Source organism: Botrytis byssoidea (assembly GCF_014898295.1).
Source record: "Botrytis byssoidea strain MUCL 94 chromosome Unknown BBYS_005, whole genome shotgun sequence".
Lineage (NCBI taxonomy): Eukaryota > Fungi > Ascomycota > Leotiomycetes > Helotiales > Sclerotiniaceae > Botrytis > Botrytis byssoidea.
Window position 1 is genome coordinate 486,498 of NW_024065846.1, and position 23,542 is coordinate 510,039.

Genomic DNA, 23,542 nt, shown 5'->3' on the forward strand with positions numbered 1-23,542 from the left:
GTTTGTACCGATGAATTCCGCCTACGGGTTGACTGGGAAACTAGGAAGGTGTCGGGCACGGAGAACTAGTTTTGATCATGAATTTTGAGACATCTCAAAGAATCTTGATTTGATGATTAGCGCCAGAGGGAGGACAATTGGGAGAAATCACAATAATTGAAGGTTGTCAAGTTCGTGATGAATCGTTATTTTTTCGCCATCATGATCGTAATTTATTGAATTCGAGGGAACAGAAGAAATTTGTTAAGACTGTATGTGTGATTGATTTTCCATGGAATAGATTTAACTTTTTCCAATGTGATACTGTATGCAAATCGAATCCATATTAATAATTTATTGATATTGAATGATTGGTCTCGGGAAGGAATAGGCATTCCATTCAATTCAATGTCTCAATGTCTCAATCGGATACCACGAGGAATTTCCGATCGTTTAGATCTGGTACTTTTTTCCCAAAAAATTATTACAGGATCCGTCATACGTCTTGGTTAAACTTTCTTATCACGAGCATTAGACTATTTTCTCGTGCACTTGGCATGAGCCTCAATGTAGACTGGAATCCGAGAAGGACGTTGAGAAACCGTGAGTAAAGCACCACTAGCGAATCAGAATTGGAGCAAAAAGCCAATCTCTCCCTCCCACTCCCATTGTTCGTAGCTGGCAGAAGTACTTCGTACAAAATCTCCAGGATAGAAACATGGTTCGGAATCGGATGATATTTTTTGACATGAATTCAACATCGTCGGTGACATCTAGTACTAAAAAGGAAGGTGGAAGACATATACTGGGTTAATAATTGAGATTGAGTTCTTCAGGTGGAGGTGTGGATGATGACATGGGGGGATGTGGTTGAGCTTATCTTTTGCGGCGCTGTTTGGATGGGATGAACGGGGACTTGCGGAGCTCACCGAGGATTATCCTGCGAGCGGTATCAAGATTGTTGATACTGCTTCAAATTGATCTGAGGATTTCGCCAAGATGGTGATAGAATGGGGTTATCGATTGATTGATATGGATTAGATGATTGAAGACTGAAGTAAGGGAGCCGAGAATATCAACTGTTTACTGTTGTCGTTTGTTTACATCACATACTGCACAGTGACTCAATGAGACTTCAATATTTCAGTTGTAAAAATTTCTTCTTCTTCAACTTTTCTATTCTATAAGAGGAAATGATATGTTAGTTCCCGTATCGATGGATCTAGGAACAAGAAATATACTAAAAGACTAGTAAGCCGAAGTTTAGCTGGTTAATTAGATGCGGCAACGAGTTACGAGTGAAGTCCACTTTTGTCATCAAACTTGGCGGGAATTCTCTTATCGATAAATATTCGATAGATACCGTGACAATCATATTGACAAGATGAAAATGACAATGGTTTCTGCCTGTTTGTATTGGCTATTCGTACAACAACAATTACCCCCGGATTTATCAATCGGTCTGGTATCACGCCAAGACTTCAGTTGGCGAGTTCCTACGGAGAAATATCCCGTATACGTAACGAGGAGAATAGATATTGAAGATATTCGTGCTGAATTGGATGATGACGGTGAGATTCCCAAGAAAATTCCAAGGCTTACTTGCATACATTATGGTTACATACAACCTACAGGCTGGACTCCGTAGGTCTTAGCGGCGGGTTTGCATGCATTGCGATAAGGTTTGAATTCTGTATTTCTTAAGACTGTAAATCCTGGTAACGATATCGGAGTTGGATTGATATTTGGAAAGAGGATTAGGGTAGCGAGGCAGATTTAATTGATTTATCATTATTATTTGCTGTCTTTTGATATCGTTTAGGTGTGTTGTGGGATAATTTTGGTACTCCATACCTATCCATACCAATATCCATATTTATCCAAACGAGCTAGACTAATCCAGCTCCCCTCTCTAGTATCTGCAAGGAAGATCAAAGATCAGCTCCCCCGTCAAATCGGTCAAGTATTCTCAACAGAATGAGAAAGTTTATTGGATAAAGCCTCAAAACCAGGAACAGATGCGTGAATATCCGAAGCGTGTGATTAACATGTTTTCGAGGAGACTTGTGGGGATATGGGTCATTTACAATGCATTCTTTGGATTGACAATTCACTGCAGGTACCACGGAATATATTAAGCTTCCAGAACCTCGAATCCAATGCCTTTTTTTTACTTCTTTCTCTACCTCTTCTAAAGCTTCCCTTACGCTCTTCCTTCCTCCTCTCGAGTAATCGATAGACAACCGAGTCTTCTTATTCCAAGATTCTGTCTCTTGTGCTTCTCTCTCCTACCCATCCCCGCTACTCCCCGCAGAACCTCCACAAGTCCCCCGATAGATCATATCATACCCTCTCGACAACATGCGTACTTCTGCTCTTCTTAGCCTTTTGGCTGGTGTAGGATCTGTGGCTGCCGCTGCAACCACTAAACCATATGGACTCCCAAAAACTAAATTAGACAAGAAGGATATCCATTTCAGTGTCCAGGCTGATGGTTTGGATGTTAAGTTGGATATCACCAATACGACAGCTAGTGTGGTCAAACCTAAGGTTTTCATCATTTCTATGGTATGTATCTCCATGCGTCATCTTGCCTGTTCCCATGTCAACGTTTTCCATATTTCCCTTGTCCATAAAGATATGATAATCATGTTCAACTCGGGCTTATTATCTGACTTGTTTTTAGTTCTCGCCCGAAGCAGACATTTGGTATGAGAACTCCTTCACCCCAGGCTCAATCGGAAATCTCCTCGCGAAAAACATCACCGTGCCCGGATTCTCCCCTATCTTCCCACAAGCCCATTGTCTTGCCGATGGATCCGTGTGTCAACTCACCACTGGTGAATCTGAAATCAACGCAGCTTCAACCATCACCGCTTTGACTCTCTCCCCCGCTTTCGATCTCTCTTCGACTTATTTCCTTGTTGGTGGAATTGCTGGTATCAACCCAAAGCACGGTAGCATTGGTGATGTTGCATTTTCAAAATACACTATCCAAGTTGCTCTTCAATATGAATTCGACGCAAGAGAAAAGCCTGATAACTTCACCACCGGATATTTCCCCCAAGGCTCCTATGCTCCAGATCAATACCCTGGTAACATCTACGGAACCGAGGTATTCGAAGTCAACGAACCACTCCGTGATTTGGCCGTGGGATTCGCAAAGAAGGCATCTTTGAACGATTCATCCGTGTCCATTGCCTACCGTGCATTGTACGCAACCGACAACTCCTCCGCAGCTGTCAACAAATATCAAGCAGCAACCCACGCTCCTACTGTCATCACGTGTGACACCGCAACTTCCGATGTATACTACTCTGGTACACTCCTCGGAGAAGCTTTCGAAAACACCACAACATTGCTCACCAACGGCTCGGGAGTTTACTGCATGACCGCCCAAGAAGATAACGCCACCCTTTCCGCTCTTTTGCGTGCTGCTCTCTTCAAGATCGTCGATTTCTCCCGTATTATCATTATGCGTACAGCCTCTGATTTCGACCGTCCATACCCAGGTGCCTCTGTCGAGTTCAACCTCTTGTACTCCAATCAAGGTGCTTTTGAACCAGCTGTTGAGAACATCTATCTCGCTGGTACTGAAGTTATCAAGGGACTTCTTGATGGCTGGAACTCAACTTTCGCTGAAGGTGTAACTCCCACGAACTACATCGGAGACATCTTCGGTAGCTTGGGAGGCGAGCCTGATTTCGGACCAGGAAGTGAGTTCGGTGGTGAGGAAGTCGATCCCAACAACGAGGTTATCAATGTTAAGAGAGATGGACAGAAGAAGCCCAAGTCCAGAAGAGAGATGAAGGGAAAGAAGGGATTGATGAGACGTATTTAAGTGATAATAGTAATGATGGGAGATGTTCCAGTGTAGGTGGGGGCTGAGAGAGCTTTTCCTCGAGCGTTCAAGACAAGACGCTTTCGTCTTTTCTTCGCGCCTGTATCTTTATCCAAAAGTTTTGGTCGATCCTCTTTCGTTTTCCTAGGTGGATATGTTTGAATTTGCGCGGATGTTGGTTGAAGTGGTCTGTCGATCTCTTACGGAAATTTCGGGGCAACGGATTTTGATGTTTCGAATCTCGATCAGCTTTGCATTGTTAGTCGATTCAAAGAGATCTGAAGCAAATATTCGGGCGAAGAGTATTGCGGGTTTCGATGCATTTGGAATAATTCGACGATGGTTGTAGATAATGGGTGGCAAGGAATCAGTCAAATGACTCTAAAAAGTGCGATGGGTTATGAGTACATAAATGCAGATGAGCTATGATATATGGGAGGATGGTATTTATATCATTATTCGGATTTGTGGTTACAATTTAGATCCTATAGGATGGATAGATAATCAAGCAAGTATATAGGAGAGATGAATATATGAATATACGATTTACATTCAATAATTTTGCTTTTCGTCTTTTCAGTTCTGCTAGTTGATTCATTGTGATTTGTGTGAGAGACAGGCTGAACTTGCCTTGGCGATGATTATTCTTGACTTGTTGAAATTATTTAATATAGTTCTGGTCTTCAAATGTACCTTGGAAAATGATCATTGTCTTGGATAGACAATTAATTTGTATGAAATGATCAGTCTGAGAAGAAACTGTTGAAGAGTCGGCCACGAGTATCATAGTACGACTCGAGGCCTTCAAATAGCTCGGCAAAATTCGTTCTCAACAATCTCGACATGGTGATTTTCAGAGTACGTGGTATCTTTTTGCATATATATTCACCCTTCTCTTTTCGATCTCCGATTCAAAATTCCACAGCATCACAGAACGCATGATATGAAGTAACAATGGGCTACTCATAGAAAAGTTTCAGATAGCTTTCAATATCAACGTAGTACTTTGTGAGTATAGAAGAGATCAATTAATAACGAGTCGGATTTACAGAATAACAAAACGAGGAGAAGCTAATGCTCACGTGCTTCTTTAAGATAATCAAGATGTGTAAAAGATTTGCATTCATATTGACTCAAGGTTCAAAGGGATTGAGCTGAGCATGGAACATCTAAACTCTTCTAGGGAAATCCAACGCATAATATAACAAAAGAGATAATAGCCAAGCTTTCCCTACCTCTATCTTCCCGTCAACTTCTGTTCACCACCTTCCATTCCGCATGCCCCAAAGAATTCTAGCTGCTTCAGCTTGGGCCGCAGCTTCAGCAGCAGCAGCTACTGCCGCTGCCTGGATAAACCTATAATATCTCTGGTTTTCAAAAGTCTTCGGCTTGAAATATGGACACCGGCCTCTTGGAGGCTTCTGGGTGCAATCTTGTTTCACTGATGCGATGACCCTAACTTGGCCGGTTCTTCCTTCGCACCAGCAACGTCTTGTGTATTGATACAGAGTACACATTCTTGGGGAATAGCGGGAGAGGATTTGAAATTTCAGGGGGTTGTAGGTAAGGTTAATTTTTTAGTGGTTGATATTCGTGCGGAGGTGCTTTTAGTGAGGTTCACGGTCTCGGGCTGGGTAGATGTTTCGTCGATTCGTCGAGGGATGGTGATGTGATGAGAAGTAAAGTTGGGAAATTCTCGCGGTGACAAAGATGTGAGTCTTATCAAAAGCAGAGAGGACTTCGTGGATGTGGAGTGTCAAGTGGTCAAGAAGAGGAATTCAACTGATAAAACCAGTTGTTGTATTGAAGCTTTGAATGTATTTTGATAGACCTGTGGACTTTTCGTATGCATACCTATACATGCGTCTATATGATGTTAACCGACTATATTACTGGGCTTATATTAGTATAACGAAGACAGTCATAAGTGTGACTGGGCGTCGAATTCAAAAATCATACATAGCTGATTACATTGCACATTCATGGAGGACAAAAGTTTGTAGAATATTCGTATTCGTTCTGAAGGCTCAACGCACTATTGACCAGCCAGAGGATGCAACGACTAAACTATTTTACAAAGTCCAACGCAAAGCAAAAACAGAGACATCAAGATCGTGAACCGTCTCATCACCAATCTGCCATCAACATTTTGTCATTACCTACGCCCCTCGCTTTATTTTTTGAAGAATTGCAGCAGCTTCAAACCTCGCTATTTCGTCTGCCTCTCTCTCCATTGCAATCGCCTTTGAACCATGACAATATAGGCATTCTGATTTGTATTTGCTTATCACCCTGTGTGACGCTAGTGGCGGATTATGTGGTTTTTCCTTTGTATCTGAGCACTTGACAAAAACCTTCTCCACGAAAACAAAAGCACGAAGTTTTCCATTGCAATAACAGCGTTTATGTCTCGCTTCGAACTAGCACATTCTGAACAGGTGAGAGACGATGAGTTTTGAGGATGGTACTAGTGATCTTTGTTCAGTATCCAATTGAGCTGCGTATAAAAAAGACTTGAAATCTCACCGTACGTTTAATATCTATGGAAATAGGAGCCTCGAGGACTTGTTGATGACGAGATGCTGATATGACGGTGAGAAGTTGAATTGAGAGATTGTTGTACGGGTAGAAGGTGTGAATTATGTTAGGAAGAGAGTTATTCGTAGATGCGATGCAGCAGAATATTCAATAACGACAACCTGGCTTTGATGAAATGTGTTATTGTTTTAAACCGCGAGGGTGTCGATTAGAGGATTCGAAATTGTTTTGTAAGTCGAACGAGAAAATCTCTACGCAGAAGGGGAACTCAAGGCCTTTTGTGCACATTTCGCTATGCCTATACAGTCATTCCATTCCATTGCGATCATAGTCGAAGAGTCATGACTGTTTTTCCTTGAAAATAATCAGTCTGTTCTGCAAAAAGAATCATTACTGTGTTAGATGCAATATTCATACCCCTTCGTCATTTCGCCAAACAATCGTATGCTGTAAACTTAGAAAGAGGCATGACTGGCTAAAATTCCAGTGTGGATTATGGCTTTAATGACTCAATTTGATCGAGTATTTGTCTGACGCGGAGAGTCTTTTGTGAGTTCTTGGACTGAAACTTGTCATTGAGCATTCATAACATGGCATGTTGCTCCGCATTTAGAATATACAAGATATCAATGTGAACGGATCAATCATGAGTACAACAAGATACCGAATTCAATGTTGATATAGACTGCATTGCATTACACATGAAAGAAACCAATCAAAGTATTTAAAAGGTATGTATTCATTTACTCGACGCTCCAGGCGGAAGCTGAAATCTCTATACCTTTAATAGAAGTCCAACGCAAAGAGCTAAACAGCAACTGAGTCCATCACTGATCCATGCTCATAATTTGAGCGTCCAGTCAAACATCATATGTCTACCAGTAGTCGATTCCATGATCGATTGATGCGATCTCCGCTTGGAGTGCCGTATCGGTGGCTTCTCTCTCTTCTCGATCACGATCTTCCCACCTCACCTGCTTCTCTCTGCTTTCGCTTCTCACATCTCTCGCATTCCTCTGAGCACCCTCGTTTCTATCAATCTTCTCACCCCTTTGTCCTCCTCTTCCCACTTTTACCCCTCTGCTCGTATTTTCTTTTTTCACTTGCTCTCTTCTGTTACTCCTCTCACCCCTCTCACACCTCTTGCTCCTCTCATTTCCCCCACTGCCGGTTATCACACTTCTCGCTATTTTTCTTTCTCTTTCTATATTCTCTCTCAATTGTCTATCTGTAGCCTCTCTTTCCCTCTTTCTCTGTCTTTCTCTTTCCTCTTCTCTTTTCCTTTCTTCCTCCCTTTTCCTTTCCTTCTCCCTTTCTTTTTCCTTCTCCTCTTTCAATACTCTCTGTCTCTCTTTATTCGCTTGTTTTATTCTTCTTACCATCTCTAGTGCCTCTCTGTCCCCTTCCTCTCTCTCATCATCTTTCCTCCTTCTCTCATCTCCTTCTCTTGCCCTTGACTTCTCACCATGACAATATTTGCATATCCTATGATGATGTATTTTGTCTTCACGAAGGGGGTGATTCACTCCAATTCCACATGGTATTACACGGCTGTATAATACGAAAACTTCGCCGCTCTTGCCGTTACAAAAGCAAGGTCCGACATAGATATGTAATCTGCATTTATTGCACGGCTGGGCACCAGGGCTGATGCTTTGAGACATTCTGTAAGTGCGATTGATCGGTCTGTCTTAAATGTCGTGTTAAAATTGCAGTATTACAAAACAACTTTCTTCAGTGGATATCCCGAGAACTTCTTAATGATATGGTAATGATGTGAGAATGCTAGCGACAATGACGTTAAAAGATGCACTCGCAAGTCCGTAGTAAGCACACAAAGTGTAGGCGCTTTTAGGAATGTGGAGACTGGAAGTGGTTCGTAAATATGAAGCAGTAAGATAATCGTGGGTAACAGTACGGTATTGATGGAAAGTAATGTTATTTGCCGAACTCTCGAATGTTCGACAATTTGAAGTTATGCGAATTTGTGGATGGTGTTGAAGATCGAAGGTCAGATACATCCACAAGAGGAAACGGATCGCTTTTGTTTTGAGGGTACTAGGCTCACACAGTCATTAAGAATTACGAGGGAAAAGTCACTACGTTTCTGTCCTTTTGGAATCACTTGAAAATCTCCAAGACTCATTGTAATTTATTCAAAAGGGAGTCAACTCTCTGTCTCCAAATAAATGACTTCTCTATACCCAAAGTGTCACATAAGTCGAAGAGCAATCCAGCTGCTGAATGATAGGAGTTCTTTATAGAACAGGGGATGTTATATAGAGTATGAACGTGGGTTCTGATATATCCGGCACTTGCGATTAGTAGATCAGACGCACAGATGGGGTGAAAAGGAACACACTTTAGCAAGATCGAAGTCCAGACACCCGATCCCGCAAGAAATCACGGTGACTTTATAGAGTAGTATACAGATACATCTTCGCCTTTCCTATGGACAGAAGATCGATAACAAGTTTAATGAGACATAGAAATTTACACTCACGCGTACTATAATTCATCGCACATCAAATAACCTGATGAATATGTATTAAAGATTTGCATTCTTTACTCGACGATCCAGACTGATCGGACGGAGGATAAATCTCGATAATCTTTTGTTAAAGTCTAACGCAGAATTCTGACCTAACTGCACTAAACGAGAAGTTGATAGAGCTCACCCTCACTCCAGCTTCAACATTCTGTAGCTTCTCCATACCGGATACTAATCAGCGATTGCGCCTTCGATGGATTCTTCGAGGAATAATTTGATGGGAATCTTGATAGCTTCCCTGATTGCCTCCTTCGTATCTTCCTTAATTGTCTGCTTGATATCCTCCTTGATATCCTCCTTGCGCTGCTACCTGGGCTGCCCGCTCTTCTGCCACTCTTTGTGCCTCTGCTCTTTGTGCCTCTGCTCTTTGTGCCTCTGCTCTTTGTGCCTCTACTATTTCAAACTCCATCCATTACATTTCTCGCGCTTCCGTTTCCAATCTACGGGCCTCAGCTTCTAAATGTGGGCATTTATCACAATTGCCTTCGACAATCTCTATTTCCCGAAAACGTGCCTCGTACTCATCGTGCGAGTTTCCATGCTCTACATACTTGCAAATTTTCACACCTTCGCCCACAGTGACTCTCTTGCCATTACTGCCGTTGCACCAGCACGGTCCTTTGACAAGTACTGTCTTACACATCTTGTGATGAACGGATTAGATACCGACAGGAAGACGCTAAGTGCTATTAGACAAGTCTATCGGCACGAATACTTGGCTGATTCAAGTTAGACAATTGTACGACAAATGTCTTCATGAGAAGTTTACATTAATCTCAACTTAGATAGGTATCTTGTGAATCTGTAACACTTGTCGATGTAATTGCGATGAGAAGAGCGTAATCCGTAATCGGCAAGTATTGAAGCACTCTGTGTTGAAGCTTCGATTTAATTGAAGATATCTTTGTGTATGGTTGCAAACGGGATTTTTAAATTGTATTGGAGGCTGTGAAGTGGAGGTTGTAGATGAAGGTCAGAATCTTTAAACAGAAGGGGGTGTAGTGACTTTTGTATCAGAGGGTAGTATGTTCATGCAGTCATTCCATGACCGTTTCTTTTCCAAGAGAGTCATTATCGTCGATTAAATCGAGTCGAATTATTTTTGGTTCCTTTGAGGACTCACTGTGATATCCCCAAACGAAGCCATATTTCACTATCTGAAGAGTGTCATATCTGCGCTGAAAAGCAGTATTCACCGCACTGCAGCATCTTACTGAATGGTAGTTAGCAATTGCCATCATAATATAACGTGCTAGATTTTGAAACTAGGTTCCAGGACTAGTTATACATTTGCGCCCCGTGTCGAAACATAAGAACACAACAAAGCGGTGATAGGAAGTGTAGATGAGAAGTACTAGGTAGGGAGGTTTGAATCTTGAGAGGTAAAGATTGTGTTGTTGGTAGGCTAGAAAAAGGAGATGGAGGACTGTATACCAGGAAGGAAATGTTTGGGTACACATGTAGCTCACGATTAAGAGACGCAATCTCAAAAATGTAGTGATATTTCTAACATTGCACGCCCGCTGGTAGGTTCATATCTACAAAACCAAACGCGAAAATATTGTACACACAAAATACAAAAGTAGAGATGGGTAAAAGAATCTCTATCAACATACAAATCTTTCTTCCGCATGGTTTATCTACTCGGTTCTGCCGAGGCGACTACTGGGACAGACAATTTCTGCACAGGTATTTCCTCATGATCATCCTCGTCCACATATTCCCACTCCTCATCATCCTCTGTTCTCTGTCCAAAAATCGCCGACAAAATTCTACTCCACAACCCCTTCTTCTCCACCATTGCCAAGACAAGTACGACTGGTAAATGCCAAACACTTGCCCAAAAGAGCTTTTTCGCGCTTCCTTTTTGGCCCTCGTATTTCCAGAACCTGTACGCCTCTCGCACCAACCATACATTTACAGGCATGCTAGCTGCTGCGAATGTCCATTCAGTTACATTCGCATAACAAAGCCCAATGCATAGGGGTATGCATGCGATACTATATCTGAGAGCCACGCGACCATTCATGGCGGGATTTACCCAACATAACATTCTATATCCGGCGCCTTTGTATTCTTCACGGATAGACCAGGATAAAGGCATGAAATGCGAAAGTTGCCATGCAAATAGCAATCCTGCTAGTAACCAACCTCCCGCACTATCTGGTCCAAGTAGTAAATCCTGCCATTCAGGTGTTGAGGAAGAAGAAAGATGTGAGGAAGTTTGTCCAGCCGCAGCAGTCCATCCCATCAATGGAGGAATACCTCCAACTATTGCACCGACCCAAGTATTGAAGACTGTGACTCTTTTCAACGGCGTATAAACACCAGCATATAGCCCAATATTCAAAGCACCCAAAAATGCAGTGGTGGGATTGACCCCATAATATAAACCTCCTACTCCAACAACTCCACTTGCAATTGCGAAAAGTAAAGCCCCACCAGGCGAAATGAGTTTTCGAACAAGGGGTCTATTTCGTGTTCGTGACATTTGCGCGTCGTATTTAGGTTCATAAAGCATATTGAGGGTATTCGCGGAGGCGGCGCATAGGGCCGTGCCGGTCGTAAGGAAGAGAAGGGTAAGGGGGCTCAAACTGGGTGTTTCAAGAAGTGTCGAGGATAAAAGCGAAGGTACTGGGTATAATGTGTAGGCTGAGCATGCGGTAAGAACGACGAGCATAGAAAGGCGGGGTTTGGTGAGTGACAAGAGGACTGATAATAGTCGTTTTATGGAAGATTGTGGAAGTGCGCTCGCGCGGTCGGCATGGATGGTGGAAGCATTCTCAGGAAGGAATTCTTTATCAGCTTGTTCGAGTGATTGTTTTTGCCGCCTTCGTCGATGGGGTGGCAGGTTTTCTAATTCTGCAGTGACTGGTATCGTAGATCCATTCTCGATGCTTTCTTTTGCCCCATCTACGCCTTTCCTGCTGAGTGCATCCACAGAAGTACTCATGCCACCCTTTCCTGCATTCCCAAAAAGATCTCTATTTGTAAAGAAATAGCCAGTCCCCAATCTCTGCACTATTGTTGTTTTCCTACCATTTGAATTCGAGAAATTCCTCTCAGCTCTTCGGATTCCTCTCAATTCCGTTCGCAGGGAGCATGAAAGGCATATATTTCCCAAACCATTTTGCCGTAAAGCACCAGCAAATATAGGAGACCGGACAATCATTGCGAGGGCTACTGTCGAGCTTCAAAAGCTATTGATTAGAGTTGCAATGATGTGAGTATATAAAGTTGCATGATTCTCGGAAGTTACCGAACAATTTTCGGCATGGAAGTGATCGACCAATTAGATGGTGCTTATTGTGAGTGAGTATTCATATATGGAGGGCAGATGGACATGTTTCATGCATAGTGAAGAGATCAAAATGCCGAAACACTTTTAGTATTGAATGCAAAGTCCTTCAATGTAATCGTTCACCAGAAAGTGGTTTGAATTGAGCCCCAGATAGTTATCTTGATAATTTTCCAGGTCTCACACCGCCCGGCAGAATAGCTTCAGAAATATGCCCCGCAATCTGCTTGTGACATGGATTGCGAGGATGGAGTTTACTATATTGCTTTGCTTGTAATGCGAGCCTTGCATTGTAACCCCCAGCTACGTATTATTCACGAGCAGTTCATTTCGGATTCCTCAAGAACAAGAGGCCACAAAAGTCAGGAAATGTGCTCAGCCAATGTTCTATATGAAGACATGTCGAGGCCGAATTCTGTGTGATGATTTGCCCAAGTATTGGTATGGTATGGTAATAACGGCTTTTTCAAGGGTACCAAAGCACATAACACATAATTCAAAGCTTTTTTCTAGCAATAATTTTTGGTTCTTTCACAGAGCCTTGCCTTCCCTAGATAGGCAATCTTCTTTGGTGACATATGATACAATATCTCTACCCACAGTGGCTAATACGCCGTCTAGACTGTCGCTCATTCCTTTTCACCAGCCCTTTCATAATTCATTATACTGTACACTATTGGCATGGCCAATGACTTCGTATCCATTCAAAGCATATGATGAAACAATCGAAGATAGGTAGCAATGCCTACCATATGGCTGGAATTATATCGCCACTGTAGGCTTGTTTTCGGAGTTCGATCTGAGGCTTAGATTTCTCTCATCCCTCAGATTATACACCTGCCACGCTCACCACATTCCCTCCCAAACTCTTGACAATACCACGTCTAAGCTCTAGTCTCTCCTCAATTTCGGAATCAGGCATACCCTCAGACCTGTAAACCAGTACTGTTCGAATAGTCGCAACGTCTAGATATTTCCTTCCCTGGAATCCCTTCCTGCCGATTTTCTCGAAGTCTCTCTCTGCTTCTTCTGCTATTCTAGATCTCGCCGCCAGGAGGGTAACTGCAGGATTGTTTGCGGTTGGAAATATCGACTGCGCAGGTGTGGAAGCAGATGGGATAAAATTGTTGCCGGATGTGATAGGATCTTGCGCTGATGCTCGGTTGAAAGTAGATGAATTGGAGAGAGTGGGTGAAGGTGTAACAGGACCTAATTCACGGAGGCGAGAATTGAGGCCAATATCTGGATCGGATGCATCAAAACTTATCGCTATAAAATATTACATTAGCATGTGAATTCAATTCCTAGTCGAAGACTTCCAATTGAAGGGCCAAAAGTCATTGATAGAAGATAACAAACATTGATTCTTTGTAGATGAGGAGCTTGCCTCTGGATGAACAGTTGGTCCCAGTTTTGCGGAAGAGCTTGGTTGACTTGGTTCAACATTTGTGCGGGGAGATGAAGGCGGCGGAGTTCGAGTTGGGTATTTGCGTGCAGTATTGGAAGCTGATAAAGAGGCTGCTTTAGAAGCTTTTGCTAGATTTTTGGATTGCGAAGCTCCCATATTTCCAGTACGTCAAATTGTTCAAGGGGATGAAAGTTGGTGGCAACGTTATTGGTGAAGATGAATAGTCGAAGGAGCTTGATGATGCACTGATGCACTGATGCACTGATGAGCTTCAATGATTTCTGGGGAAGCTAGCCTAAACTTCAAGCCTGAATCGCAAGGTTCAGGTTATGATTGGCAGTAAGACTCCTTATCTTTGACGGCAACGAATGCTTCAACAGTGCTTACGCGGCATGAATTATATCTACATCTTCAAGTGAATTCTTCAAAATGCACCTTCAATTCCTTTCTTTTCCATTATGCATAGTTCGTAGTGGCAATTTATCGATTTTGAAACAATGTTTGTATTATGTTCTGTTTCTGTCTTTTATATAGCTTTTCTTCATTTTGTTACAGCGTTTGCTGAACTTCAATACCCTCTGTTTCAATCTTTCGAGTCTATCAAAACCCGTAGTTCCGAATGGAAATTGAACTTCTCTTCATCAGCACCTCATTGTTTCGCATCAGTTTACGGACTTCTTCAACAGTGGCCAAATACATTCTTTCCGAGCGGGCATAGTATTGTTCCGTGTGAAATACCTCCTCTCACAAAAGTGTATCATGGCCGAAGAGATGTCGAATCTCTACCTGAAAGTCCAGAATGGGTTTCTTTCGACGTGTGAGTATTTTTCAATGTCTTTGTTCTTCGGTTAGCATTCTTTCCCCCCTGGATAAATGCCAAATCGGCCGTCCGGTGAGCTTCTAATTTTATCCTGTGAGTGCAGTGTCTAAAGGAACTAATTCAACCAAAAAAAAAAGGATCCGAAAGATTTAACTTCATAAATGATTTCCTGGTGAATCCAAAAATGCAAGCCTCGTAATGCCAACGAAAGGTTCTCCGTTCAGCTAGCTTGCTATTCTAGATAGCTTCTGGCGGTTACGTCCATGATCATACACTCTGTACTAAACTTGCCAAAGACGAGCGACGCAAGATTAGACTATTTGCTAATCATGCTTCAGTGAAATGGCCTATGGAATTATGGGTTCCACCAGAAACTCCCATCTTCTTACATTCCAAACTACTCGTACAGCGAAATGCGTTTATTTTGACGGGAAATCCGCTACACTCATGGGCACAGGTCGAATGGATACACAAATGCTGCACATCTACAGCAATGTAACTGTCCCAGATCCTAATGGACACTTTGGACCAGGCTTAGTACAAGAGTATGATAGGGCAAGAGGCCTCTGCTCCTGGGCGCACGAAAGAGGTCTCGGCGGAAGAGGTTGGGGCGTCGAAGGGTTTGTACGAATGAATGCTGGATTTGAGATGATCTGGTGTGATTTCGAGGGCGAAACACTAAGATTAGTGGAGCATTTGAATGTTACAGCTCCTTTGCTTCCCAAAAACGTACCAGAAGAAGTATATAAAAAGGAAGAAGCGGATCTCACATCCTACCTTCCACTACCATCTATAACGACTCGGTCGCCGCAATCTACACATACAAAGAATCCCACGGAAAACCATCCTGCTATGCCACCAAACTTCAGACATGATTCTGAGAGAGAACCATTCCTTCGAAGTCAAGGCTGGGGTTGGTTCACAAGCGCTGCTTCTCATTACGGTTCTTCTGGAGAAGGGCCGGGACTTGGCGAAAACAGAGTCAAACTGCTCACATGTGGAATCCTGAACTACTACTCTCCTAAATTCGAGAGCCAAGCAAAGGCACGAGGTATAGTTGAAAGGGAAACATTAAATTTAACAAGTGAAGGGTTCTGGAAAGCTGATCTGGGGGACGAGAATGAAAGGATGACTGCGTTGAACGCTTTGATGCGAAGGAGGAGATCCCATACTTTAGACGATATCAGTACAGATGACGCAGCAATAATGAAAGAGGACTCGGAGAGAGTTCTCAAGAATTTACTCAGTCAATCTTCGAACTGCACCGGTATTGACTGGACAACGATGACCAACGGAATCGTTCAAACCTACGCATCACCCCTAGCTCAAATTCTTCAAACCCTACAAAATTACTCTTCAATTCCGCCATCCAACAACACAGCAGAAAGAAAGTGGATGTCATCCATTCGGGACCAGACTCATTCATTACTTCTCCCTTTCCTTGAATATCCGTCGCCCAAAGAAGACCCTTCAATCTGGCAACTGGACTCCACTCTCTTCCAAACCACTTATTCCCGCTGTCACTACCACCACACCCGGCTTCTTTCCCCTTCTTTGGGTATCTATCTATCACCCGAAGAGAATTCCTTCAAATGGGCCGTCGAAGAAACCCAAGCCGGAATCTGCAACATCCTAATCGACATTGGATTTTCCGTCGAAGATATCTGGAACACCACATTCAACCAACCATCTTCAAACTCAAAAGACACACCCATTCTAGCCCTTCAAGATCAAAAAGAAATCCCCCGCTGAATCCACGGTATACAAGAACTAAAAGCCTGGCTCGGCTGGGCCGGTGAATGGACCAGCTGTGATAATAAATGCGCAGCAGATGAAAAATGTTATATTCCCATGTGGCCGATGTTAGGGAGAGGCAATGGACCGATTCGACATCCACCGCCTGGAAGTCGATATGGAGATAGACCTGGGCCTGGCGATAGATATAATCGGCCTCCTGGGAGAGGAGAGCATGGGCCCGGTGGATATCGACCCGGAAGACCGGGATGAGGGATTGACGAGACGGATTTGTGGAAACCGAGATGTGTGGGTGTTGATTATATTATGGGGGGCTTGGGGTAGTTTAACGGATGTGGAGAGAATTTAGATTGTTTGTATATTGATTTCCTATGCCTGGATAAATACTAGGTTCGTTGAAAGATGACTGAGAAAAAATTCTAAAGGGCTCGGCAACTCAAGGGTTTAGAGAGTCTATATATGCCATGTTAAGACTATCCATATCATAATATCCATAACTCACCATCCCATGTACATCTAACTATACCATCTTCCCACACAAAACTGAACTCCAACCCAGCTTGGCTGCACACCAATCTGCTTTCAATCAAATAGTGAATTTGTCAATATACCCATTCCGTACAACGCCTCAAGACTGTCCTATATACTTGTTTTTACGTCCAACAGCATCGTGATTAGTTGGTACAGTGGTTAGGAAGTGCAACTCGACTTTCACTAGCTGAGAAGCCCTATGACCAAAAACAGCAATACAGCAAAATAAAAAATAGTAAAAAATAGCAAAAAACTACAAGTCTCGGAATCTTCTCGAAGTTCCAAGCTTGAACACTCTTTTTTCTCTTTTTTTCAGGTGGAGTGTAGTAAGTTGCCAGTATCAATATTATATGGCTTGATTATTTTGACTGTAAATGAGAACTTGGCACTGCCTATGTATATATCATTTGTAGATCGATATAACGCTAAAATGCTCATCCAAACCAAAACTTTCTGCTCGGCGTGCTAATCATAGTACCTTCAAATCCAAAAACACCTTTACCAACTTGAATGTCCGCCATCCATTCTCAAATCCGCGCCTATAAGGAAACCGGTCAGTAATCTGTCCCCAAACAGAGTTAACACCCAGGTGTAACGTACCTGTCATGAAACTACTAGCATCGCTAACCAAAAATACCGCCGCCCCTCTGTATTCTTCCGGGGCACTCAATCTTCCCAACATATTCTGTTTGGGCCAGTCCGTCCTCCTCTCTGGGAATTTCTTGAAAAGTTCCTCCACCATAGCTGTCACTATATATCCTGGAGAAATGGTGTTGACTCGAATACCATGTTCACCCCATTCACTAGCCAAATTTCGCGCAAGTTGTAGAACTGCGGACTTTGATGCGTTGTAAGCGGGACATATGAGACCCTGAAGATCACTAGTTAGTAGGGATATCAAGTTGGAGAGGGAAATGGAAAGACAAACTCGATTGGCTACAGTTCCACTCATACTGGCAATAAGCACTATACTTCCTCCATTACCAAATTTCACCATTTGCTTTGCTACCGCCTGTGCTGTCATAAAAACACCGGTTACGTTAACACTCATCATTAGATCGACATCTTTAGCCGAGTACTCTAGAGCTGGAGTTTCTTGTTGGATTCCAGCTGCTGCGATCAGACCATCCATTCGTCCTTCTTTCTGAGCTATCTCCTCAATTATAGAATTCAGACCCTCGACATCTCGTACGTCGATGCGACGATATGAAAGCGATGTACCGAGTTCTTCCTTCGCGCGCTGTGCAATGCGATCGAAATCAGGAGAGGGGCTTTCGAGACGGTCAAGGGCGTATACTATGATGTTTCGTCAGAAGGAATTACTCAATCTAGATTTGTTCTCGATTGTAATCGAAATTACACACCTTTAGCACCGGCCTCTAATAAAGCCTCCGCCTGTACCAATCCTAATCCTCTGCCAGCCCCGGAAACACACACCACTTTATCGACCAAATTGAATTCGGGTAGACGTTTTTTGGTCCCTAGATATGTTGAAGGTTGACCACTTTTCAGTGCTGCGCTTTCGGCGTCTGGCGCAGGAGGAGGTTGACGTATTTGGGATGGCGGACTTGAGAGATGTGGAAGGACAGAGAAGGTACGAGTGAGAGGACGAGGATTGGAACGGAGATATCTGATTGAGATACGTGAAGCATTTCTAAGGGTAGACATGACTCCAGCAGCTTCGGTTTTGATTGACAATTGAGAATAGAAGGCCGTGTGACTATACGTTATGTGATTCAGCTGCACAGCCTAGAAAACTAGAAGCTCAATGATATGCAATTGAGAAGAAGTAACATTAATTGAAGACAGAACTGTATGTGAAACCTGTCTTGAACAGCGGCCTTTTAAACAATCGTAGGAGCTAATGCTTGCTTAGTGAATCACCAATCATTTCGGGTCCATCAATGGCTGGGGAATCTAACGATCGATATCACCTCCGCGGGGGGGAAGGCCATAATGAAGCCACTTGACTTTGCAGCAGTGGTACAATCATGGTTCTTTGTGGGTTGACGTTCCATGAGCTAATGCTTCTAATCCGAAGCGGGGTAATTCTCCGCATTCTTATAGTCGGAACGCTGGATTAAGTAATCCGGGAACAAACATTGTGAGCTCATGCAAGGGATTGACAAACAATTGATATCGGAATACCTTCCCTAGTTGTTAAGTGCATAGTAAGATTACGTGCCTTTATTGGCAGATTTCAAGCAATAATTCTAGTAAAATAGCTCGAGTTGCCGAGGCTTTGAAACTTAGCCAATGCTAAGAGTGTGTCACTACATAGGTGGTTTGTCTAGAATAACATTCTCTCCTTCAACTTGTCGTGTTCCACGATATCTTGTTCTTTGCTCAGAAACTCTGGAATATCCCAGGTGCAACTTATATACCTGCCAGCTAACCATTCTCTTCTCTCTTGAGATAAAAAGCACATCGAATCACCCGCAACTTCCGGATCATCTCTCAAGACTAATTTCAGAAATTAGCAAGTAACCTTCGATTATTCAGCACTTTATTAGCGATGGAAATACAATATACCTTTGTGAAGATATGCCGGCAATTTCTTACCCATATCTGTATTAACGGCACCAGGATGTACGCAATATGCCAGTAATCCTTGTTCTGCATACTCTGTCATTGTGAATTCTGTCAATCTCAACAATGCAAACTTCGAGGTTTGGTATCCGCTAGCTCCAGGTCGCAATGAATTTGCTCCAGTACTGGCTACATTGATAATTGTCTTGAGTCCATCCTTTAGCATCAGAGGAAGGAACCCACGAGTCATCCAATATACGCCACGTATGTTGACTTCAAATGTCTGCCACCAGTCATCATGGTCTGAGTCAATTATTGATTGACTAGCGGCTAGATATCCCGCATTATTGATCAAGATATCCAATCTTCCGAAAGTCTTCTCAACCTCTTGAACTGCGTCTTTAACACTTTGGTGATTGAGTAAGTCAAGCTTGATCGACAAAACCTTTGGTGAGGTCTTTCCTGCCGCCTTTGCTGCCTCCTGAATTTCTGTCTCGAGTGAGGAGAGATCCGATCTTGCACCGATGGCAATCCCTTCAGCTCCAGCTTTCGCGAATGATATAGCCGTGGCTCTGCCGACACCTTTCGAAGCACCTGATATGAAAACTATGTGTTTGCTATGGTCGGATTTCGTCGCGGAGTCGATTGCGGGGTATGTGGTGTTGTGCAGAGTGGCTGTAAAGTTTTGGCCTACTTTATATTAGTTAAGGATGTGAAAATGGATGATGAGCTTTACCATTTGGAAGAGGAACAGGTGGATACGACATTTTGATCTTAAGACTTGAAATCCGCGATATAAATCACAACGAGGGGAATGAGAAATGAAAGAGAAGGAGGGAACGAAAAGCAATACTTAGTCAGAGATACTCGTAAATGGGAAAACCTTGTAGTGTGATGACAGCATGCAGACTGACCAACACTACTTCCGCATCGCTCCGATGTAACCAGGTCATCCGTACCCACATTATTGATTGATCAATGGCTGCTGCTAATTATGGTACAGACATCCTAAAGACGGCAGTTGGAGACAATAAAGTTAATGATTACATAAGCAGGCCACTCTGTTAGACCAAACCAAACCACATTCGATATTAACACATTGCAACAGCCTACATAACATAGTGAAGTTAGAGAATACAGCAGTGCTAACACAAATCCAGATGTTTGGGTTTACTTCGCAAGTGCAGTCATCTTCTTGATACAAGTTCGCTTGCATGTCTAATTTTCATTTACGTTCAGCCATCTCTTTCACCAATGCTTTCAACATCATTGATGCTTCACTTTTCTGATATCGTTACTTTTATTGCTAAATTATATGCCATGATAGTACATTTTTTCTCAGAATCGCTTAAAGTTGAGCGATTCCCAAAGCGTACAATTTCCTCTTAAAATTCGGTTATAATCGATCGTAAAGCGCTTTGTTCTCGGGTCCATCTTTGTAGAATCACTACCCATGAGCGAACTGTGAGCTGGAAAATTCTGCAAATCGATCAAAACTCGAATCCCATCGCTCAAGATGGCAAACCTAATGAAACCCTATGAAGAGAAGAAAAAACAGCTAGGTCTTGTACGCATGGCTATCTGGGGCCCTCAATGGGATCATAGAGCTAACGCAAACCCTCAATGGAGGTGGATATCTAAACAATGGCGAAGAGAAGGTCGTGAACCACGAACGGAAGTGGGACATTTCGACTTTTATCCATACCCACAGAAGTGGCAAGACTATGTTGACGCAGTGAAGCAAAAGCCTAATATTTTACCATCCTTTCAGGAAGACAATAACAATACCGTTTATTCTGATGCAATAAACTGGGGTGTTGGAAAGCAAGTCCGTCAAACCAATGGTCCTTTTCCTGTATACAACATAGGGTTGAATCCGCAACATCAAGGTTGGTTTATCCCCACACACAGATCTCCGGGCGCCAAGTATCGGTTCCCGGGAACACGAAACGTGGTGGGCCCTCATCAGAATAAGAACTTCACAGGCGTATTACTAGGAGTCTTCGTGGGCTTTCGTAGAGTCAGAAGGGACAAGTGGAATCCATGGTGGTGGGAAGTTGTGTACGCGAGATTAGATAAGAGAGATCGGGCCCTCCTACATGCTTATGACTATAACTACCTTGGCATGCCTTTGTCAGCTGTGAAAAAAGGTAAAGGCACGTCTTGGAAGTGTAGGACAAATGACATTATATGGGTGGAGGCTCTTGAACATGTGACTATGGAGGAGAGGACAGAGTGGATAGGGGATCAAGTCAGACGGCCAGCTGCTAGTTATCACAATCATTGCGCAGATTTTAACGAGCTGAGATGTGCATTTAATCTTCCTCCATTCTATTTCTAAGGCATGGGTATGATAATGGAAGGGATCTATTGTCTTCAGGAATATTTTCAATGATTTTCAGTCAAGGGATATCTCTCTCATGATCAGACAGCCTGATCAAAATCATGCCAGTCATGCTTCATAAGCAGAACAACTGAGACTCAAGATCACGGGGCACTGTGACAATTATACAAGAGCATTTAACTATTAAATATTATACATTGTCTAGAAAACAGACGAATCTTTTTTTTTTTTTTTCTTATCCGGCAGATGCATGAATGAGACCCAAGGAATACGATTCAAGATAAAGGTAAACCCGAAAATCTTTTACTTATTCAACCTACAAGCGATAGGCCATTGACCGCAGAAGGATGAGACACTGCAGTGCCCCTTTTTACGTTCTCACTGCGAGCTGCACAGAGGTTGTTTAGTTCGATAACTCTGTATCAACTATCAGCTTTAAGAGTAGAGATAGCCCGCTGCCATAATGTGATCTCTTTAGTTTTACACAAATTTATTCAAACATAAAAACCTGAAAATCAAATAAATGGGAAAGCGTATCTGTGCTGATTATATGTGACGTAAGTTCGAGCTTATTAAGACAGCCGCATCGACTGATTTGTCCAGAAGACTTTGGTGCAACATCGTCAGATAGAGATATGCATATATCTTTCGATCTTCCACTTGACATTGTTAGAATCTGTAACAGCAACGGGGATAATTTGAGCTCATTTAAGAATTGTTTGCGGCAGCAGCACCCACGACTACGGAACTAAGTGGTATGCTCAGTAAAGCTGTGAAAGAGGTCCAAAACGGACGTGGATCTTCTCTAAGGGTAGGATTAAATGTTGGTGAGATGAGAGATTTACAAACGCATCGAGATTAGCCTCACCTAACTTTAGAAATCGGATCTTTCTGAAAGAATCCTTATTCACTAGTTATAGCAAATATAACAATTATCCCGCAGCATATCTGCTATAGACGCCTCTAATAACTATTCAAGAGAATGAAAACAGCGAGTACTTGTGAAACGTGGAGAATTACAAATTTAGGTAACCTCTAGTGAAAGCTTATTAGACTGAAAATCATTTGTAAAAAATGACATGCACCTTAATATTTCGTGCTATATTCCTTGGAATACTGAAGTCTATAAGTCTTTGAGCAGAGCATTATCCTACATTTGACACTAGAAGTTGACTGTTCAGGAATTATCCATCTCTATATCGTTCAATATAGCTTGTTGTTTTCTAGCGTGAATCTTACTGACAAAGTGACTATGTCTAGCGTACTGAAAATACAGTTTTATGCATCGAAACAGCAGCAAGCTCATTCCTCTTTACCCACTTACCCAGAATATACGCCACAAGAATCACACAAATACACAAAATCCAATATCATCCTTCTGGAGATCGTATCTCCCCAGGGAACCAAGAATCATACAAAACGATCCAAATGTCTGGATGACCAAAAACAATATAGTAGGCGTGATAGTTCGAGTTAACCAGCTATCAAGCCTACTATTGAGAGATTATTTGCATTCTGGATCTATATACCCCTTGGCCATTTCTGTTGTGGACGTTGCCCCACTTCTAAGATATATTTGTGGGAGGGAAAGTTATGTTATTATTTCTGCATCTTGACTTGACTCCGTCTACTCATGAGCCTCAGTTCTTGGAAATCTCAGCTCTGGACTATTTACGACCAACTTTTATCTCATTATTGCTGTCTATGAAGCTTAAGTTTGTAGATAAATTCTGGATCACTGTATAAGAATAAATTTTCACAAAGCTAACTCAATGACTTGACTGCCTTGGAGTGAGGGAGGGGTCTAGATGATAGATATTACTAGCACAAACTTCTAAGCTCTGTTCTCTGAATAATTGCTTTGACGTGAGTGTTTAATGTTAGACAGAGTATGTTAGGGTTCTTGTTTTCAAATCATGTTGATCAAAAGTGTCCAAGAATCAAAGAA

General features: G+C 42.5%; 8 protein-coding genes across 8 annotated transcripts; 3 read left to right on the top strand and 5 right to left on the bottom strand.

The window, feature by feature from the left end:
* Window positions 1–1,822: 1,822 nt before the first annotated feature.
* On the top strand, window positions 1,823–3,820 carry EAE97_002960 (uncharacterized protein; the record flags this gene model as incomplete). The annotated part of the gene is made up of 2 exons (XM_038873472.1): window positions 1,823–2,547; window positions 2,666–3,820. Exons 1-2 carry the CDS (start codon window positions 2,341–2,343, stop codon window positions 3,818–3,820), a joined length of 1,362 nt encoding a protein of 453 aa, XP_038735335.1. The 5' UTR covers window positions 1,823–2,340.
* A 3,413-nt stretch (window positions 3,821–7,233) lies between these two features.
* On the bottom strand, window positions 7,234–8,022 carry EAE97_002961 (uncharacterized protein; the record flags this gene model as incomplete). The annotated part of the gene is made up of 1 exon (XM_038873473.1): window positions 7,234–8,022. One exon carries the CDS (start codon window positions 8,020–8,022, stop codon window positions 7,234–7,236), a length of 789 nt encoding a protein of 262 aa, XP_038735336.1.
* Window positions 8,023–9,171: 1,149 nt separating this feature from the next.
* On the bottom strand, window positions 9,172–9,552 carry EAE97_002962 (uncharacterized protein; the record flags this gene model as incomplete). Its single annotated transcript, XM_038873474.1, has 2 exons — window positions 9,172–9,302; window positions 9,354–9,552. 2 exons carry the CDS (start codon window positions 9,550–9,552, stop codon window positions 9,172–9,174), a joined length of 330 nt encoding a protein of 109 aa, XP_038735337.1.
* A 993-nt stretch (window positions 9,553–10,545) lies between these two features.
* Window positions 10,546–12,081, bottom strand: EAE97_002963 (uncharacterized protein; the record flags this gene model as incomplete). Its single annotated transcript, XM_038873475.1, has 1 exon — window positions 10,546–12,081. One exon carries the CDS (start codon window positions 12,079–12,081, stop codon window positions 10,546–10,548), a length of 1,536 nt encoding a protein of 511 aa, XP_038735338.1.
* Window positions 12,082–13,036: 955 nt separating this feature from the next.
* On the bottom strand, window positions 13,037–13,771 carry EAE97_002964 (uncharacterized protein; the record flags this gene model as incomplete). Its single annotated transcript, XM_038873476.1, has 2 exons — window positions 13,037–13,476; window positions 13,567–13,771. The coding sequence occupies 2 exons, from the start codon at window positions 13,769–13,771 to the stop codon at window positions 13,037–13,039; spliced, it is 645 nt and encodes a 214-aa protein (XP_038735339.1).
* Window positions 13,772–14,112: 341 nt separating this feature from the next.
* Window positions 14,113–16,187, top strand: EAE97_002965 (uncharacterized protein; the record flags this gene model as incomplete). The annotated part of the gene is made up of 2 exons (XM_038873477.1): window positions 14,113–14,432; window positions 14,774–16,187. The coding sequence occupies 2 exons, from the start codon at window positions 14,113–14,115 to the stop codon at window positions 16,185–16,187; spliced, it is 1,734 nt and encodes a 577-aa protein (XP_038735340.1).
* Window positions 16,188–17,219: 1,032 nt separating this feature from the next.
* On the bottom strand, window positions 17,220–20,017 carry EAE97_002966 (uncharacterized protein; the record flags this gene model as incomplete). The annotated part of the gene is made up of 7 exons (XM_038873478.1): window positions 17,220–17,260; window positions 17,322–17,592; window positions 17,650–18,017; window positions 18,086–18,441; window positions 19,106–19,184; window positions 19,254–19,940; window positions 19,987–20,017. The coding sequence occupies 7 exons, from the start codon at window positions 20,015–20,017 to the stop codon at window positions 17,220–17,222; spliced, it is 1,833 nt and encodes a 610-aa protein (XP_038735341.1).
* Window positions 20,018–20,766: 749 nt separating this feature from the next.
* EAE97_002967 (uncharacterized protein) lies at window positions 20,767–21,591 on the top strand (the record flags this gene model as incomplete). Its single annotated transcript, XM_038873479.1, has 1 exon — window positions 20,767–21,591. The coding sequence occupies one exon, from the start codon at window positions 20,767–20,769 to the stop codon at window positions 21,589–21,591; it is 825 nt and encodes a 274-aa protein (XP_038735342.1).
* Between the last annotated feature and the right edge of the window lie 1,951 nt (window positions 21,592–23,542).